This window comes from Anastrepha obliqua, chromosome 2 (genome assembly GCF_027943255.1).
Source record: "Anastrepha obliqua isolate idAnaObli1 chromosome 2, idAnaObli1_1.0, whole genome shotgun sequence".
NCBI classification, from domain to species: domain Eukaryota; kingdom Metazoa; phylum Arthropoda; class Insecta; order Diptera; family Tephritidae; genus Anastrepha; species Anastrepha obliqua.
In genome coordinates, this window is record NC_072893.1 from 97,914,511 (window position 1) to 97,936,718 (window position 22,208).

Here is a 22,208-nt window from a genome sequence, read left to right on the forward strand (position 1 = left end):
TCCGGCTCGTCTTCGTTTTTTACCTATTCAAAAAAATGGATCAAAGAACCGGTATCAAATTTTGTGTGAAAAACGAAATGAAGTGCGTGGATGCATTCCGAATGTTGACGAGCTACTTTGGACCAAAACAACGTTTATCGGTGGTACAAAATGTTCTCAGAAGGCCGGGAAGATGTGAACGACGAAAAGCGTACCGGATGCCCGAGGACTTCAGAAGAAGAAAATGGTATTGGCCATTCGTCGAATCACCGTTCGAGAAGTTGCGGAGGACCTAGACATATCGATTGGCTCGTGCCATTCAATTTATTTCAATGATTTGGGCATGAGACGGGTCGCCACAAAATTCATACCAAATTGCTCAATTTCGACCAAAAGCAGCATCGCATAAACATTCCTAATAAAATGTTGGACTCTGTCCGTGACGACCCAAATTTGCTCCAGAGGGTCATAACTGGTGACGATGTAAAAGTTTTGCTTACCGTTTTCTTCGATTGCAGGGACGTTGTGCAAACGGTCAATAAGGAATATTAACTGCAAGTTATGCGCAATTTGCGCGAAACAATCCATCAGAAACGCCTGGATTTGTGGAAGAACAAAAATTGGCTTTTGCATCACTATAACACCCTTGCTCACACATCGTCGCTTGTGCGCGACTTTTCGGCCAAAAACAACACACTAATGACGCCACAGCCAACGTATTCCCCAGTTCTGGCCCCCTGTGACTTGAGAAGATAAAGACGGCATCTAAGGAGGAGCTGAACAAGATAAAAAAAATGATTTTTTGAAGTGCTTCGAAGATTGAAAACAACGTTGGCACAAGTGCATAATATCTCATGGGGATTACGTTGAAGGGGGCGAAATAGATATTAATGAATAAATAAATAATTTTTGAAAAAAAACACAAAATTCGAGAAACTTTTTGAACACACCTCGTATGTATGTATATACAATGAGTAATGTGAGTGGAAAAGTATTTTCCCTTCAACTTTGTCGATTCAATGGACTTCCAATAGATTTATTTAACTACGGACTATTTAATATCCTCTGTTTTCTAAAAATTTGTTAAGCCTGGTCTTGGCTGCAGTAAGAGCCAAGAAATGCTCTTTTCGCCGAAAAGATTTAATAGGTTGGCAGGTCTATTGTTTACCCTTTATTATTGTGCAAAAATTCCTTAGTAAAAGATTAGTGTACAATCCAATTTGTTTTGCTACTTCCGGAAGAATTTTTCGTGTGTTTCACGTATTTTTAAAATTCGGCTAAATTTAAAAGTTCGTCGCATTTGAATTATTTTTGAAATTTCTATTTTCGTTAATAAAAGTGCTAGGTATTATATATATTTACCTTTATTTTGTCCCGCATTTTTGGCTATTTTAACACGCCGCTGACACACCTTTTTTAAAGCTTTTTTTTTGTTTGTTTGTCCAAGAAACATTAATTTGAAACGCAAAAAAACTCGCCACAGCACCGATCTCCACCATATAATTTTTTCATCTATGTAAGTCAGCAGCAGCAATGGATATTTTCTCGCAGGCAACAGAACAAGCCTCTTCTACTTTGTATTGCATGCACTCAACCCATGCGCGTATATGTACATACACACATATGTATGTACATATGTATGGATATGCGTCCAGATTTTTTGTCTTTTACCGCTGATTTTTTGTTTTCGTTAAGTTGCCGTTAAGTTAAATGCAAACAAGAACTGAAATATTAAAGCAATATATTACAATTACAAAATTACCAGAACTCAGATTTCTTTAACCTTTTGATTTTCCAAATTCACCTTTGATTTAGTATTTTGGCATTTCGCATTTACATACATATGTATGTATGTATACTTAGTCGATGAGTGCCACACCCCCTTAAATGAGACTGGCGTTTGAAATCTGCTTTATTTGCTTGCTGCTTATCAAAATGTTTCATGCTATTTCTATCATTAGTTATCCATGCTCTTCAATGCGGTCACTATTTCCCTCTCCCAGCCAAGAACGGTCTCACCAGCCCGCTTCGCTTCGTTCACTAGGTGGTACATAAATACCTACATATGTATGTATATACCTACTATTTAGATATTATAAATATTTTAGCTTCGCATTCAAATTTTCACCAAGCTATTTAACCTGGTATTGAAATTACAATTTTAATATTTTTTTTTAATTTTTGGTTTTTAGCCAAATGAGTTGCAGCAATTTGCTCGCTTTATTTTCGTCAATTTATAAACACTATTCGCACTGAACACTTGCACATACATATGTACATATATTTTCTTCGTTGTAGTAATTTGGTATTTAGCTGTTTACTTTCATTGTTGTTTATTATGTTTTTTGACGTTCTTTAATAGCTTTTTATTTAAGTACTGGTAAATGCATATGTGTATATTCTCAAATAAATACGCGGCCACACACTACTACACGGCCGTGACTACTTACACACATTTATTAAATTTTAGTTTTGCAAATTTACGACTTATTTGAGCCATAGAAATTTTTAAGAATGTTTTTAATTGCAATTGAAAAAAAAAAAACGTATATTTCTAGTCGTAATGGTGAAGCGGGCGGCAGGAATAATATCTGTCGTACACCATTTTAAAAATAACGCCTCAATTTTTTTAGGATTAACCAAATTGGCCGTTTCGCCATAGAAAATAAATTTCGTCCCGTCCACTCGTTAAAAATTTAAATCCAAACTATAAAAACAATGAAGGCATGTGCTATTCTTTAGTCCCCTTTGCCATATTACTTAAACGGGACTTTGCTATTTACAAAAACAAATTTACGGTTTACGGTGTTATTTGTGAATGTTTTGCGACATCTCCATACATACATATATGCAATACATATGTGTATGTATTTACAAACAGATACATATACAGAAAATATTAAGAATAAAATGTTCATAATGCAAAATGGTTTATTCTCGTAATATAAGCTATAAATAGCAATAGCAGGCCGATTGCGTTTCTACTATGAAAAAGCTTTTCGTAAAAATCCATTGCCACTCGGCATAAAACTTGTGGTCTCTCCAATTGTGGCGCAACATTACGGCGAACACTACGAAATCGAAAAAAACTTTACAGCGTATTAATAACAAAATACAGCCGTCAGTAATCGCATTCTTAACTCCGGAAAGACGGTCTCCTTCTCTATAAACCCAACGTAAATTACGTGTTCGTATAGGTAAAATGTAAGTTTGCTTGTAAATGATTGAGGATCTCAACTACAAGCACTTCGATTAGTTGAAAATCTTGAAGCTATTCGTTTAAGGTATGCTTATTGCTTAGGCCTGATGAAGTTAAATGCGCTTATTTGCATAATGACCTTGGCCCACACCTTTACAAGATAAAATTAACTAAAAACATTTGAGTATTTTGTTAATTTGAAGTTCTCAAAACTCATTTAAAAAGTTCGGGAAAAATATCGTACTCTAAATTCCCAAACTTCAAGTTAGTAGAGCTTTGGATCCAACGAATAGACGAATTCTGAACTCCATTCTGAAAACTATCGTGTAGCATACAGGTGGATGCCAGATTTATCAATTACTCTGCGTTTTACTTAAATATGAAATTGTTTGCCCTATTGGAAAACTCGATACATTCCGTATATTTCTATTTTGAAAATTGAAATGTTAACTTAATTTTTTGCATGTATGGTATTTTACGAAAACATTCTATATATATATATATATTACAATATAATAATACATATGTGGAGTATATAATATATTTCAAAAACAGTGTAAAGCTTCTTTTTTTATATATTCTAAAAGTTTTGAAACAACCAGCTTAATTCTTCATACATATGTATGTATGTATGTATCTACAGTTATTTTTCATCTCCTTGAAAAAATCTGAATAAAGTTTGACATTTGCAAAACTCGATGAAAAAGTTATAATTGCACACCATTTTAAAACAAGGACCTTTATAATATACATGCATATGTTTGTAAAATGTTGACACGTGCTTTTACACATTAAAATACCCAATAAACATTGCGGCAAACGTTCGAAAATGACCTTCGGCATCCATTATATACACTAGAAACGAATTCGAAATGAGTTAGTCAAAAAATTTAAGACTATAGTAACAGAGAGAAAATGACGTATTCTAATGTCTGGGGAATTTTCCATTTTTTCGCACGTTTGTTACTTTATTGTTTTTATCTTATTCAAAATTTATGAAAACCCCTAAATTAAAACAAAAATAATGAAATAAATTTTCTTTCTTCAAAAAACAAAAAATGTGTTGCCAATAAATATTAAGCTTAGTCCGCAATTTGAAAATGGTTGGAAAGCGTATTTCGTTTTCATGCCACACCTTCGATAATAAATGCAGATCGTAATTCAATAAAAGAGAATGATTGTCTAATATTAACGAAGGGTAACGAAGGTTCCGGTTTGCTCGAGAATGGTCTAGTTCTCGAATCGAGGACCAACCTATTTCCACATTCATTATCTAAAGTGAGGCCTGAAAATGAGATTAATTTTCCAATAATTACCATATTGTTAACCAAGCCTAATGTTTATAAGGTATACTTTCTATTTCTATAGGTATGCGGGTGTGTATATACATACATACATATGTAAATAGATGCTTTCCTCCTATTTAATTACTTAATGTATATATGTACATATATTATATAAACAATAGTATTTATCTGCAAATCCAACGCTATTTGTGTCAGTGGGCAAAGTTCCACTGCTATTATTATTCCCATTATTCTTAGACAAGTAGCTGAGTACATTCGTATACATACATACATATATGTACGTATACTCTCTAACTCACATGCTTAAGCACCCACTGACAAACAAATGGGCAGCCAAGTGTTTAGAGAGACAGTTGCTGATTATGAAAGTGATAATGTTGTTGATGTCAAATATCATATTGTTGGATCGCAAAATTCTTTAAATGCACAGTCATGGTTTAGATAAACAAAAATTAAAAAAGTGGCTGGCAGGGAAAATTATAAAAAAATAACTAAGGAAAACTAAATTCGGTCCGGACCAAACTTTATATACCAGCGCACATTTTACATAGTATAATTTAATTTGGACTGGCTGTTAATTTTTGAAAGTACCCAAACTCATAGAAAATGAGAGTTATAGCTCAGATGAACGAGCGGAAATTTAATCTTAGGACATAAAAAGTGGGCGAGATTTTATCCGGTCTAATTAATAATTGCATGCATATATATGTACTCATACATATGTCGGATCTAAATGAAGTGGGGTGCAAGTTTAGACGGCTTTTATTAAGTCGATAACGATGTACACCCATAAAGTGGATGAGGCACCGCCTATTTCTTTAATTCTAATAGCGTCGCATTTATTTTCTTGAGCTCATTATTTGTACCATTTTTGAGTAATTTTGCTAATTAATGTTTTCTTTTTTTCTTTTTTGAAAATCGCGCTTATAAGGCTGGTGTGGCAGGTTATAGACCGATTTCGGGTCTTTTACCAAATTACCTTGTACAAAGGGCAATATGTATGTGTACCACGCTTCATAGATATTCATTAATTCTTGCTGGAGTTATTGTGCTTATTTTATGTTGTTACACACGTACAACCGTTATGTGACCAAAATAATAATGCCGTTGGCCACAAGTGCACGGGTATAAAAATGTTCCGCGTGGTAAAAACGGGTGAGGGTATATTTTGAAAGGTATGCCCCATAAATAATGAAAATAGCAGATACTAAAAAGCAGAGGAAACTTTCCAATGCAAATGTTCGAATATGCATACATACATATGTAGGAAAATAAAAATAAACTTTGCGTTTATATGATGGAAATAAAGCAAAATAACACTTTTTTCTTAGTTGTGTCGTGAAAAAACGTAATTCAGTGAGCTTTGGTAGTTCGTGATAACATACACATATGTGCATAGTACATATTATTGTCTCTAATTGTTTTTTCTGTTTTTTTCAATTGGAGTGATGTACATTAACGCTCCACAGACCTTAAAAAATGGGTATAGATGTACAGGGTTGGCCATATTAAACTGACCCATTGAGTAACCCTATAACTTTTTACTGTAATTTGAAATCTAAGGTTTACGTCAAGGCGCACTTAAGGCCAATATCCGACGGGAAATAGCCGCCATATCGGCCGAGACGCTGGCCAAAACTATGGAAAACGCCGAAAAACGGGCACATTACGCTATACGAGCTAAGGGCGACCACTTGCGCGATATCATATTCAAAAAGTGATGTAAACGAATCTCCTTGAACTAAATTAAATGTTTTTCACAATGAAACACAAAAAAATGTTTCTTTTTCCATATTTTTTTAATAATCACATGGGTCAGTTTAATATGGCCAACCCTGTACATATCCAAATACGTGCTAAGGGCGACCACTTGCGCGATATCATATTCAAAAAGTGATGTAAACGAATCTCCTTGAACTAAATTAAATGTTTTTCACTATGAAACACAAAAAAATGTTTCTTTTTCCATATTTTTTTAATAATCACATGGGTCAGTTTAATATGGCCAACCCTGTATGTATCTATATATGTGTGTATGAATATGAATGCATGTAGATATGTACATATAAATACATATGTATGTACATACATATGCATTAAGGGTTACCAGGAAAGTAGTCCTAGATGCAGGGATAGCTAAAAAGCCATAAATGTGTTTAAAATAATTTACAGAATAGTTTCCATACAAAAATTTTGTTGTTAGGGATGCGAATCAGGAAACACTAAATGAAAAGTCGTAAGTTCAAACCTTTTTTAACCATTCTCAACTGTCAAGCTTGGTTGAAACATTACTGAAGATTTTTATTAACTGGATTATTAGAGATAAAATCGACTAATATTGAACTAATATTTAAAAAGAAACTATCTTTTTTTTAATAGTCTTCAAAATCGAATATCTTGAAAAAGGTTGACCTAACTAAATGGTTAACCTAAATAACAAACCTCTTAAGTATCTAGGACGAGTTTCCCGATAATCCTCTGCAGTAAACACGTATTTTAAAAATAGTCTTTCATATCGATTTCAATTTCGCTCGTTATCGAAAGTGAATGTGATATTCCTTTATTGGCAGAAGCGAAGTAAACTACTCTACTCTTTCTACAGCAGTTTATTTTTTAAGCTAGCAAAGACCACAGGCTCTTCCTTGCCATTTTCGCCCATTACACCCTTGTAAAAAATATAAAGTTCTTACTTAAGAATCTAGATTGTTATAACGTGAAAAACTGTCCCAACTAAAAAAGATTTAATCTAAATATTTAGTCAAACACAGTCCCGCTCTCACTAAAGCTGGCCTTGAAGGAAGCACAATTGCCAGCGATTTGTTGCAGTTCCGAGAAAATCCATCGTCCAAGCCCGGAGTAATTGAAATTATTCATTTACCTGGAATTTGTTGCTAATGTGCGCAGTTTGTGGATTTTCTCATTTTTTTACTGACCATCGTCGAAGTAAGAGTAAGAGGAAAAATGGCAGGTATTAATAAAAAAATTTTAGAAGAATTTATAGTATTTCAAAAATGAGTCGTCATTATGGCCAATAAAAAGTGAATTATTCAAAATATGTCTTAATGCACATGATGGTTTACGGATTTATGTACAGTGTGTGTACTACGGACTAGGCACAAATCGCCCTGTTTATAGTCAGCTTAATAGCTTCGCGGCACGCTCATGCATGCATATCCAGCAGCTTATATGTGTGCGTGTCGGGTGACACACGTACTTGCTTCGTGCCACACATACATACTTGTTGTCGGCTTTTGCATGATGAAAATCAAAAATTTTAGAATTTTTCGCTTTGCATGACCGTGTCGCAGTCTGCATGACATGCAGTAGTGTCTCAGTTTGTGCTGACATTCGAGATGAATAGGTGTGCGGAAGAAATTCAAGTAAAACTGCTGCAGTTACAAGCAACAACAAATCATCTTCCGAAGACGACATATTTACGTGCGCACGCTACGGACACTCAGTTCAAATGGCGCATGACATTTTTTGCATGAACGTTTGCGGGCAGGCGTCATGCACGTGACACGCACACATATAAGCTGATGGTCATGCATGCATGAGCGTGCCCAGCTTATTTCATATTTATTCTCGTTGTGACGAGAGCTAGTCTCTTGGTTAACGGTATTTTCATTTTCCAATTTTTGTAACTAGCGTTCAATTATTGCAATATGTAATTTTTAGTGTGTTTCCGATGGTCAAGTGATTGGTATAAAAATTTACATTAATAAAACGGGCCCTCCTTATACGATTGAATAGCGAAAATTGGTGATTAAAAAATTCGAAAGTGGAAAATGCAGCCGAAGTATTTAAATTGATCAATGCCACGGGTGCAAAGTATCATTGAACGATTCGTTGATAAAAATCGGGTACAAATCAAAGTAATTGCAGGTAATGCACATTTTGCGCTTTATAGCAGGGTGCACCCGTTGTGACCTTATGCGACGAAATCCGGAAAATATGCCTGCTTTAAAGTCCACTTTAAAGTCCGCTGCTTTAGAGTCCGCTTAAAAGATGTTTCAAATGTAGTACTTACAGCTCAGCGGAAACGCGATATGCTCTTATACATATATATAATTGGCGCGTACACCTTTTTTGGGTGTTTGGCGGAGCTCCTCCTCGTATTTGTGGTGTGCGTGTTGATGTTGTTCCACAAATGGAGGGACCTACAGTTTCAACCCGACTCCGAACGGCAGATATTTTTATGAGGAGCTTTTTCATGGCAGAAATACACTCGGAGGTTTGCCATTGCCTCCCCAGGGGCGACCGCTATTAGAAAAAACTTTTTCTTAATTTTGGTATTTTCACCGAGATTCGAACCGACGTTCTCTCTTTGAATTCCGAATGGTAGTCGCGCACCAACTCATTCGGCTACGGCGGCCTCATAAATATACGTACAGTTAATATGTCATTGACATTTGTATGTTCTAAATTAGAAATATAAATTTAAATTACTCATGCCACATGCCAAGAAACCGCCGCCCGCATGCAACATGTTTTCTTTTACTAAGCATTTGTGAATTTTATTAAAATCTTAATGAGGTCTGCAGCATGAACACGTATGTACGTCAACAACAACACAAATATATAAGGTATAAAGTGTCCACGATTTTAATTAGATGTGCACAAATCACGCGCTTCACTCAGCCAATATGACGCGCGTCAGCAGTGCGGAAGTGCAAGCCAGTGTGCCAGCATTAAAGCAATGCAAGAGGAGGACGCATGAGAAGAGCATATAGTCTCATAAATGATTGAGGCGAGTGATATGTAAGTACATATGTACATAAGTTTCTCTGATTTGCATACACATTTGAATGGCTTAACTATCGAGCATTTAAATAGGAAAACGAAAATGCGACTAAATAACAGCGGCTTATCCAGACAAACAACTCGTGGTGTGTTTAACTAACTCATGTACTAAAGGGTGATTTTTTAAGAGCTATAGGAAAGTTTTTCAAAAAACACACGTAAAATATAGAAAAATGCATACAATTTTAATTTAAATCGATAGTACAGTCCATATAATTTAATGTTTGAAGATTATTTCATGCAAATGTTGACCGCGACTGCGCTTCAAATGGTACATCCGCTTAGTCCAATTTTGGCATACTCTTTCCAATGTTTCGGCCGGTATCTCACATATAATTGCTTTAATGTTGTCTTCCAATGCGTTAATTCAAGCAGGCTTGTCTGAATAGACATGAGCTTTAACATAGCTCCACAAGAAATAATCTAAAGGCGTTATATCGCACGATCTGGGTGGCCAATTGACAGGTCACGAACGTGAAATAAAATATTCACCGAACTCGCCTCTCAACAAATCCATTGTTACGCGTGCTGTGTGGCATGTGGCACCGTCTTGCTGAAACCACATGTCATGCAAGTCAAGCTCTTGCATTTTGGGCAAAAAAAAGTTGGATATCATTTCACGGTAGCGCTCACCATTTTGAAAGGCTTCACACCTAAATCCTTTCGCAAAATTTTCCACGTTGAAGAGTAACAGAGGCCCAATTGCTGCGAACGGCGACGAATCGATAATTGATGGTCATCGTTAACACTGGCCGATACAGCTGCGATATTTTCTTCAGTTCGCACTCTACGTAAGCGTGAGCGGTTTGATGTCCAATAATGTAAATTTGGTTCTAAATTTGGTCACAATAGTTCGAATAGCCGCTTCAGTGGGTCGATTAAACTGACCATAAAATGGAAGAAGCGCGCGATAAACTTTCTTAACAGAACACGCATTTTTATAATAAAATTCAATGATTTGCAAGTGTTGTTCATTTGTAAGACGATTCATGGTTAAATTATAGACCAAACTGAAAACGTTTGGCAGTGAAACACGAAGCTGTTTAAACCAATTGTTTAAAAAGATAATAGCTAAAAAATCACCCGTTACTATGGCGCCAAGAATATGAAACTGTACTTCGGCATTTAGTAACCGAAATAGAATTCAAAAAATAATTTTCTAAAGACATTCGGTGTAGATTTTCCGTCGTCCCGTGGAATGAAGCGCATTTTTGGAAAGAGTTTTCCGAGCCACAAATGCCATTTCTTTAATCTGGGGGTGAAAGATACATTTGTACATACTATACTTGAATATTTGAATTCCGGTTATGTTGATATTGTTAACGTCATCAACAGCTTAATTAATTGAAGTTTTTCGTGGTAACCTTCATTTACGAATTTCCTGACACACGAAAAAAACTCGGATTTGTTAAATTAATTTAAAATTACTAAACTGGCTTAAAACCAAGTCTCTTTCGATCACTTCCCATCAGGCAGACTTATCAAGCAGCAACACAGTCACACATGAACAACAACGCGTATGAGCAACTTGCGCTCATTGGCTTTTTGTCAGACAGAACATTGGGCGAGTAATTATTTTTATTTTCAAATCTATGAGTTTTTGTTTCAATTTAAATAATTAATACAATTTTTTGGTGAAATATATCTAACTATAATAATGTCCGCCGTAGCCGAATGAGTTGGTGCGTGACCACCATTCGGAATTCACAGAGAGAACGTCGGTTCGAATCTCGCTGAAATACCACAATTAAGAAAAAGTTTTTTTCTAATAGCGGTCGCCCCTCGGCAGACAATGGCAAACCTACGAGTGTATTTCTGCCATGGAAAAGCTCCTCATAAAAATATCTGCCGTTCGGAGTCGGCTTGAAACTGTAGGTCTCTCCATTTGTGGAACAACATCAACACGCATACCACAAATAGGAGGAGGAGCTCGGCCAAACACCCAAAAAGAGTGTACGCGCCAATTATATATATATACACAAACATTTGGTTGTGTTTTGATTTTCCAGCCAAATATAACGCAATCAAACTATTACGTTTGAATTCCATGACAGAAAAAAAATTCAACAAAACTGAGACGCAAGTGCTTTTGATGGCTTATAAACAATATATTGAACTGTCATTAGAACAATTTTGACGTTCTGGGGAACTATTTTGAATGTTTAAAAGTATAAAAGTGATACACAAACGAGAGCATCCCTAATGCGTGTAATCATAGAATGTTTAAAAATTAATTAAACAGCTGCATGTACGAGCAATTAAAAGAATTATCGCTGTTCATCAGTGGCAGCGCTGCTGCTGTTTTTGCACACCAATGACAAACTGATTTGCTCTACTTAGATGCGTGCACGTATGCAAGTTAATTTTTGAAAGTTTGATTTGTCTTTTAATTCTAAAAAGTGTGTGTACTACATATATACGTAGTTTTGCGTATTTTAGTTTACTTGTGATGATGGCAAGTGACAAAATTCAATTAATTTTATGCCAACAATTGTAAATATATATGTAAGTACGAGACGCGACGGCGTCAAATGGATGGACTTCTTATACTTGCTTGGCATAGTGACCAGAAATTTCAACAAATTTCACTTAACCTTTTTTACCTCCCTCGAAAATTTACCACTAATAAGAACACTGACATTTCCATTCAACTGATCTTCTTAATGAGTAAACCCGGTGCTAACAAAAAACCCTGTAAATTTTATAATATTTTTTAATTATCTCAACTAAATCAGAAACTCATAAATTTAACTACACCTTAGTTAAATCGCCGAACAATAACTAAGCTGGCAATGCATGGAAAAACTATAGAACTATTCCGTATATACAAATATACACATAAGTACATGTCGCAGTGTGTTTGTCCGGTTAAGAAAGATGTGCGCTTATGAGAGGCACAAAAAGTTATTTTTAAATTAATACGAATTTTTTCTGTATTTAATGTGTGGAAGGAATTTATGAATATTACACATACAAGCAAACATGTTATTATTACATATATACCATGGTAACAGGTGTTTTTAAAAGCTTGGGAACTTAAACTAATAATACGAAACAGAAGAATTGTCGAAAAGAATTTTTTTATTATAATCTGGTAGATTACTTCTTGGCATTTATTATTTGGTCTATTCGCACAGTCCAATTTTTTAGTAATTTCTTAAATAAATCTGGCCGTACGGCGTCAATGGTGGCTTGAATATTGCAATAAATTTATTGTTAAGAGCGCTGTATGGCAAGTTAGAATCAAATCGTCCCCTTAGTATTAAAATAGCCTATAAATTTTTTGATGTTTTGACAAAATGAATTTCAAACTTTTTGTCGAAAGTAGCTCTCACTCAAATCTCGTTATGTCTGTAAATATTTATTATTTTTTGACTGACGTTTTGACCCACTTTGTGGAAGTAGAATTTGACAAAATTTTAACCACATATAAAATCGACGATGGAGAATCCAAAAATTCAATAAAAAAATAATAGCCTATGAGCACATAGGCTATTGTTATACTAAGGGGACGAAATGTCGTTAATGTTTAGCTGATTAATTTTTAGAAACATTTATCGATATCAATATTGCAGAATGCAGGGTTTGCCATATTTTATGTCGGTATGTAAACGCTGAATAACTTTATCATTTACCAACTGATCGATTTCAACATACGAGGTGTGTTCAAAAAGTATTGCGAATTTTGAATTTTTGAAGGTTACGTATATTCGAATTTCGATTTTTTTATGGCGATATGTTGTGGTACTCATGCCGACGAGTTTGGCCATTTTGAATGTTCAGTTAATTGTTGACAGCTGCTTTGCTTGCACGTGTTTCGGCTCGTCTTCGATTTTTACCCATTCAAAAAGATGGATCAAAGAACCGGTATCAAATTTGGTGTGAAAAACGAAATTAAGCGCGCGGATGCATTCCGAATGTTTACTGTGTCATATGGAGAAGCTACTTTGGACCAAAAGAACGTATATCGATGGTACAAAATATTTTCAGAAAGCCGGGAAAATGTGAACGACGAAAGCGTACCGGACGCCCGAGCACTTCAGAAGAAGAAAATGGTATTGGCCAATCGTCGAATCACCGTTCGAGAAGTTGCGGAGGACCTAGACATATCGATTGGCTCGTGCCATTCGATTTTTTTCAATGATTTGGACATGAGACGGGTCGCCTAAAAATTCGTACCAAATTGCTCAATTTCGACCAAAAGCAGCAACGCATGAACATTCCTAATGAGATGTTCGACTCTGCCCGCGACGACCCAAATTTGCTCCAGAGGGTCATAACTGATGACGAATCATGGGTTTATGGTTATGATGTGGAAGCCAAAGCTCAATCATCTCAATGGAAGCTGCCGCACGAACCAAGACCGAAAAAAGCGCGCCAAATTCGGTCGAATGTAAAAGTTTTGCTTGCCGTTTTCTTCGATTGCAGGGGCGTTGAGCAAACGGTCAATAAGGAATATTACCTGCAAGTTATGCGCAATTTGCGCAATGCAATCCGTCAGAAACGTTTGCATTTGTGGAAGAACAAAAATTGGCTTTTGCATCACGATAACACCCCTGCTCACACATCGTCGCTTGTGCGCAACTTTTTGGCCAAAAACAACACACTAATGATGCCACAGCCAACGTATTCCCCAGATCTGGCCTCCAGTAACTTTTTCTTGTTCCCGAAACTGAAAAAGCCCATGAAAGGACGACGCTACGCTACGATTGAGAAGATAAAGACGATGCCGTCATTTTTTCGATGCCGAAGGAGAAGCTGAACAAGATAAAAAAAAAATTATTTTTTTGTGCTCCGAAGATTGGAAAAAACGTTGGCACAAGTGCATGGGGATTACTTTGTTTCATGGGAATTTCTTTAAAGGGGACAAAGTAGATATTAATGAATAAATAAATAATTTTTGAAAAAACAAAAATCGCGATACTTTCTGAACACACTTCGTACATGTTTTCGATACGTCAATTCAGTACCATTTCAACCACGGATCGCTTTACACCGAAGCATCCGAAATCGATGCTATAAAACCCGATATGCTTGACAAGGTGATGATAATCGCAGAAAAAAGATAGCAGTTTGTGATTGCTAATAAAGGTGGCCACTTGATTGATATTGTATTCAAAAAAGAGTTTTAATAAATTGTAAATAACGAAATTAAAATCTGGAAGCCTCCCGTCAATTTCCGAAAAACTTGCAGTTTAGAATTGTTGTTGCTATCAGTGAAATATTTTTATGTTATTTAAGTTTAAGAAACTTTGTTGTAAACAACTGAACGCATATGCATTGAAAAATGAACACTGACGTAAAAATGAATGCTAATAAAACTTAGTCTATCATAATAAATGGAAATTTAAAAAATGATGTAATCATAGAAAAATTTATGAAATTAAGTATAGTACCTAGTCATAGTTATAGATAAAAATCTGAATTTTGAAACCTGTTTGAACTATGTATGTAGCAAAATTGCAAAGAAGGCTGGTTCTTTTCGTAGAATTAGAAGAGATTTGATCGAATGAGAAATAAGTTGTGAGAGTATTCCTTTTATTCTGTTATGCAATACATTGACCCTAATAATATGCATGCTTGATACTTTAAAATGGCTTAATATCAACCAACTTCTAATAGCGATCGCCCCTCGGCAGGCAATGGCAAACCTCCGAGTGTATTTCTGCCATGAAAAAAGCTCCTCATAAAAATATTTGCCATTCGGAGTCGGCTTGAAACTGTAGGTCCCTCCATTTGTGGAATAACATCAAGGCGCACACCACAAATAGGAGGAGGAGCTCGGCCAAACACCCAAAAAGGGTGTACGCGCCAATTATATATATATATAATATCAACTAACGAACTGTAAGGAATGTTTTATTATTCGTATTTAAGATTAAAACTAACCTGTTACCCGAATATTATTGATCGATTACATTCAAGAAAATATTGTATAAAATAATCTCATACGCAGCATTTAACAAAGCTCACAAAAATCATATAAAATGTATGAAATTAATACAATTGCGAATCGGAAATAGCAAGAAAACTTAACTAACAAAAACAAATTCATTTAATTCTCTTAGATGAGAAGATATGTTATCCAGAGAAGAACGTTAACACAAGAAAAATGAGAAATTTTATTCTATTATATGGTATTTATTGTTCTTAGGTTAGACTAGGTTAGGTTAGCCTGGTTGGCATTAAGCCACGCATAGATCTTTCGGTCCCTAGCAATACCAGATGGAGACCGACCTCTATGAAAACTGAAAATACCCATCATGTAGGATGTCAACGCGTTTGGCGAATCCAAGCAGAGCTGAGAGATCCGCTTTTGAGACGTCTTCCAGACCCTCAAACGCACAGAAGGCTTTCTTTAGTTTCCTCAACATCCTCTCTGCATTTCCTGCCTTTGTCTGGGAATAATTTTTATTTTTAAAAGGAAAGGTGGAAGGAAAAAAAAGGAAGAGAAACATGTTGAGCACATTAAATAAAGTCTTAAAATATTTTCTTATGGCATTTCCACATGAATTTTGATATTCAACTTACGATTCAATTGACTAAGAATTTTAACAAACAAACAGCTTAGCTAACAAAATTTTCTTACTCATCACCAAAACTATTTTACATAAGAAAAATTGTGTTAATATTTTATATTATTATTTTTGTTTCTGAGGAATATTGTGTGTGAGTAATTATGTGCTCTTGAACTCATTTGAAATATCTATTTTAATTCACAAATAAAATACAAGAAAAAATTTATAAATTAATAAACATACAAACACATCCATAAAAAGAATATGAAATAGATTCAAATATATCTGTAATCTATGTGACAAAACGAAGAACATATTTTTATTAGAAAACATCCAAAACAAATATTAATTTTTTTGTGCAGGTCGAAGTGTAACCAATTTCAGACCGCTCGCGGAGCTGATGGATGATGGATGCCTGTACATCAGCTGTCTGTTAGTTGGCTAACTGGCTGCCCAGAGTATTGTTTACAAGCGAGTAGAAGCATTTTGCCGAGAGTAAACGCGAAAACAGAAAATCAGTAATGAATTTCAAATGTAATAGTGTGATTGCATTATATTTGGTTGGAAAATCACAACCAGCGATTGATCGTGAGCTCGAGTACCTTAAAGTAAATGAGATTTTTGGTTTATCGCACCATTACTCGTTACAATGATACTGGTAGCATCGCGAAACGTCATGAAGGCGGTCATCAAAAGACTGCAACGTCACGTGAAATGGTTAGAAAAGTGAAGAAGCGACTTGGGCGAAATCCCCGACGAAGTGGCAATCAAATGGCGGGAGAACTCAAAATATCTGACCATAGCATCCGCCGCATACTGAAAAATGATCTCAAAGTCAAGCCTTACAAGTTTCAAAAGGCGCATGATCTTACACTAAAGCAGCAACAAATCAGCCTTGAGAGAGCGAAGGAGTTGCTTCGCTTGGCCGAAAGCGGTCAATTTCCATACAATATGTTTTCTGGTCAGACAAATTTTCAAATTGAGCAATTCGTTAACTCCAAAAACGATAAAGTTTATTTGGCCAAGTGTTCATTTGAGTCATCAATTGGCAACCAGGAGGCAGCACCCGCCACATGTAATGATTTGGGCCTCTATAAGCGCAGATGGGTGCTCTCCAATCGTTTTCATGGAGCTTGGCGTCAAGGTAAATGCAAAATATTATCGGAAAAATATTCTGAAGGTTGCTTTGAAGCCATGGGCAGACAAACATTTCGGTGGCAGACCATGAACGTTTCAACAGGACTCGGCACCGTCACAAACCGTCTCTCACCGTCTCCGACGCGAATCCGATAGATTCTTTTCTTTGAGCCAGTCTCGAGGCGCCGAAAAATGTCATTCTCTGCGAATGGCCTAAAATACCTGCAAGTCACATTCGAGCCGGTTGCGACTCGTTTCTGGACCGTCTCAAGGCCATAGTCAAGGCAAATCGAGCAAAAGTAAATTTACGTTTTTTACTTTGAATTGAATAAAAATAATTTTCCTAACTAAATTTATGGCCTTTTTAGTTGGTTATGCTTCGAGTGCCGGACCCTGTAAATATTATGGTAGGTAAGTGTAAGAATCTCAGCGCATTTGTTGTGCGCACGCCAAAACCAACAACGGTAAAACTCAAAGCGCGTACGAAAAAAACGCTGTATGAACAGCCACAAAAATACTAAACATTTGGCACAGCCGTGGACAGAGTCAAATCCGTCTGGTCAGTATATTTGGGGGAGAGAAAAATAAAATAAATTTCCATACTAGAAATACTACAGAAAAACGATAAAAGCTAAAACAAATAAATTGATCAACTGAAGGCTCTGTAAGCAAATTGAGTAGCGTCACGGCACAAATCTCCAAATAAAAATCTGTTTCGTAAACTTTTAATTGAGATTTACTCGTAGTGCAATTGTTTCTCTTTTCGCTGCCACCATTTAATGGCTCTCTGTCAACGTCAGGCAAAAAATAGGGAGAGGTGTTCATTATGAGCTTGATGCTAATGTCATCGTAGAATATTAAGATATGGATGATTAGTCTAATAAGGATGTGTAGTCTGATGTGAGTCATGAAGATGATGATAATGATAATACATGTATAGGTCATAACAATATCAAGTCTGAGATTGAAGCGATCAGAGAGGTACGCCACTGATGTTGCTGCTGACCGCTGATAGCCAACAAAAACGCACGCCGCATATGTATAGTATGAACGTTCGTCTGTGCTTGCGCTTATTTGTAAATCGCCGTGGAAGAACTTTCACAACGCGCAGTTTCATTTTTGTGGGAAAAACGTTGAGACGCTGTGCGATTTTGTGCGCGCGGACAACACAGACAACCAGATTGAGGCCGCATGGCCGCGGGAATATTCAAAACGCGAAATTAACAATCCCATTAAAATTATATATAGCAAAGAAGAAAAATTGAAAACGCATTAAAAAGCTGTGATTTTTTCTGTGCTGTGGCAAAAGGGCAATTGAAGCGGGCGAGCTCCAGCTGTGAACAAATATATTAATGAAAATACTAAAATAAAAAAAATTAACTAAAATTGATTTTTTTGTTTGTTTAAAAGTTTTCGCATCATAAAGTTGAAAAAAAGGATTCAATATTATAATATAGTGTGGGAATATTTATAAAGCGCCGGAAGAGCAAGTCAATCGCGCCCGAAATACAGTTCGAAATTGGAGGTAGTGAAAGCCATTAATAACCTGTGAAAATTCTGCAAGAATATTGAATTTTTTAATTTTATTCAATGATGTGATACTAGTGGACAAACTCGGTGGGAACAATCAGTAAACTTTCACTGCGGCAAGATAGATTTACAAGGAAAACGTTGGTGATAATAAGCAAGACTAAATTTACAATAAAGCATAAAAAATTAACTAATAAAGCTGTTGAATTTGATAAATCGACGTCTCGAAAACTGATATCATACTTATTTACGATACAAAAGAACAACCAATTTCTCTGCTTTGCAAGACGAATATCAAAGCAAGGAAAAAAGTTAAAAACACTCGGTTACTCCTAGAATTATATTAAAAAGGGATTAAAGTAAAAATTCAAGTTTACTTAAAAAAATGTTGGCAAGTCTTTTTATGACACTTTCTTCCACTACGAACACCACCCCTAACATCCAGTTAATAAACTTCATCAACTTCATAACTTTGCACTAGAAAAATAGCGCAAAAGTAATTCGGAACAGAAATGCTGGGGTTGGCGTAAACGAATGTGGACTGACTAATACTAATATTGACTAGGTACTACTAAGTACACACCACTACACTGTGATTACCTCAACTTTAAATATTAAGCATACGCCAAAGTACCTTAGAATCGATTAAAAAATTAAAATTCAAAAATGAAATAAACCAGAAATGTGTAGCTTTGAAAAATAATTTATAACCATAAACCAGAAAATAATTTATAACCAGAAGAAATATTTAAAAAATATTACAAAGAAGTTAGAAAATAAAGCCAATAAAATAAAAAGCAGTAGATCAAAAAATGTCCAAGTATTGTGTAAGGAAAAGTCAAAGTCATGACCTCACATCGAATTCCTGTAGATTCACTTGTAAGGAAAAATTGAGCATTGGAAGGCAGTGAAATAATTCCAAAAAACAAAACACATAAAAAGTATATCAAAACATAATAAATAAAAGGAAGAACAAACCAAACTAAGCAAAAATTTAAATATTATTACAAAAAAGGAATATTCAATTAAACATAGATACAATAAATATCTAAATTAGAGACAATTAAAATAACTTAACCAAATTATTATAATTAATTTACTTTAAATTTGAAGAGCCATAACTTAATAAGAAAACAAAATGTTGAATAAAAATTCAGCCAGCTCGCAGTCGCTGCCGCGAGTGCACTCCTTCTTCAATATGATTCCGACTGTGCTGCAAGATGACTTGGCTTTGGCTATAGTCAACGATCCCAACAATATGTTTTCAATAAAATCACGCAGGTAAACAACAAAAACACCAACAAAAGGTGTAGAAAAGAAAAAAGGAATAATTGAAAGTTAAATTATACCCACATAAGTTCATGTGAAAACTAATACAAATTGTATGTGTTGTTAAAAATAGTTTAATTAAACCAAATTTTGCTATATGTTTATACAGTTGAAACCAAAGAAAGGGAAGAATAGATTGTATTCTAGAAATATGTATATATAATATATATAATTGGCGCTTACACTTCTGTTAGGTGTTTGGCCTCCTATTTGCTTTAAGCCAATTTCGGATGATTTTTTATGAGGAGATTTTTCATGGCACAAATGCACTCGGAGGTTTGCCATTGCCTGCCGAGAGGCGACTTCTATTGGAAATAACTTTTTCTATCATTTGATTTTTCTCTCCCGGAGATTCGAACCTGTGCACTTTGGAATGGTAGTAACGCACTAACGTATTCGACTAAATAAGACAAACTCCGACTTGAGAGGATTCATAGATAGGCCGCATTCAGCGACCCACTTAGCAACTATGTTTAAGTACTACTATATCAGCATTGCGAATAACAAGAAACTTCCATCTTACAATAAGTGTCAAGTAATCCGTCTACGCAATCCTCGATTTCCAGCTAGATCCTCGCGCAAAATGTTAACTAAAGAAAGGTATATTGAACAGGGAGGAGCAGTAGAGCAACAACAACAAGAGCAGAGTATTTAGTTTTTTCTTGTGTTCTCTAAACCTCAAAATCTATATTATAAACACAGATTTAACAATTCAACACAATTTAACACAATTTAACAATTAAATCACATCAGCTGCTCTACTGTTACTACCTGTTCAATGTGCCTTGGTTTAAAGATAAATAAAGCTATCGATACGTCGACCAGATAAACATTGGCGACCGACGAACCCGAATAGGTTCGAATTTCGGTGAAAGAGCAAAATTAACAAAAAGTTTTTTCTAATATCGGTCGCCCTTCGGCAGGCAATGGAGTCGGTTTGAACGTTCGGAGTCGGTTTGAAACTGTAGGTCCATCCGTTCGTACAAAAACGTCAAGACGCACACCACAAATAGGAGGAGGAGCTCGGTCAAACACCCAACAAAGAGGTGTAAACGCTAATTATTATTATTATTATTAGCTATAGCGAACCTTTCTGCTCTCAGTTAGCTGTTTTTTTTAAAGAAAAGCAAATGTTGATAGTCTAAGAACTATTTTGGAAACGATGGATGAGCGCAAAAGGGCTAATGGAAACGAGGTGGAATAAACTAATGCTTCCGGTACAGAAACAGTTATGATTTTGTAAATTTTGCATCCATAAAATTTTATAGCATTGTCTCATATATTATAAGGGTGGTTTAGTTTCAAAGGCCGGAGTTGATTTTGAATAAAATACAATTTTTTTAGAAAAAGCCCCAAATATTTGATTTTGAATAAAATACAATTTTTTTAAATAACCCCAAAGAAAGAAGTCCAACGGTGTCGTTGACGTGTAGATGTGGCTCACATTCACCATCGGCCCTTGAAATTTAATCACCCTTTATATGCCCAATATTCTCATACTCATAGGTGCACGAGTATAACAAACTTAATCTGTCCTTAATAAATTTCAATTGTTCTAAAATAATTTCATCAGCACAACTTAGGTGGCAGAACCAAATATTTAAAACATGCAATAAGAAATCCAACTGATTTACAGTACAGCGCATGATTATGATGTCAAACATAAGTGCCAGAAAAAAAGTGCATATGTATCATAGGTGCGCTAGCAGCAAAGATTAACGCATGTGAACATAAAGCACGGTCACACCTCCAAATAAGCCTATGTGACGGCACTTAAACCGAATTGAATAAGCCCGTGAAAAAAATAATGAGAATTTTAAAATAAAATAAAGAATATATGGAATATAGTAAGCACTCAAAAATGTGTATGAATGCTAAAGTCCTATCTAAATTATGGGCACACATGCATGTGTATACGTATACTAAACAATTTTGCTTGTGGTCGCTACATGATTTTTCTTCACAGATGCTTGGGGACATTTAGCTAAAAATAGATCCTGCATACATACATATGTACATATATCCATACATCGGATAAAATTTATAGAAAAAATGTTTAGTTTTGAAAGAAAATGTGACCGACAGCCTCATGCGAGCGGGAGCGACTGGCTTTGGCGTAGATGAGTAAGGAAAGATGCGCCAGCATATGACGTCATCCGATAAACAAAATTTAAGATTAAGTTATGTATAGGATTTTTCAGTAAGAGCAATTCAACTTTTGAACTTTTTTGAATAAAACACAAACGGTTTGACTTTTTTAACTAATTTTTTTTTTTTATTATCGAGTTTGATCATGTATATGAGTATGAAATTCGATTTCTTTTGCATGACCACCGCGTGCACGTTTTACGAAGTCCAATCGTTGAACCCAATTTTCGACCACTCTTTTGCATAAATCGGCCGAAA

At 35.4% G+C, this 22,208-nt stretch overlaps 1 protein-coding gene across 9 annotated transcripts in view; it reads left to right on the plus strand.

Moving 5' to 3' along the window:
- Positions 1-22,208, plus strand: part of LOC129237212 (cAMP-specific 3',5'-cyclic phosphodiesterase) — a 197,292-nt gene that overhangs the window by 152,581 nt on the left and 22,503 nt on the right. Inside the window, exon 1 of one of the 9 annotated variants that reach the window (XM_054871745.1) lies at positions 19,592-19,754. The exons of 7 other annotated variants lie outside the window; for them this stretch is intronic. In XM_054871745.1, coding sequence (XP_054727720.1) covers positions 19,612-19,754 — 143 coding nt within the window. In that variant the 5' untranslated portion in view covers positions 19,592-19,611. Of the gene's footprint in view, positions 1-19,591; positions 19,755-22,208 lie in introns of those variants that run through there. One more of the 9 variants, XM_054871746.1, reaches the window with a different exon arrangement.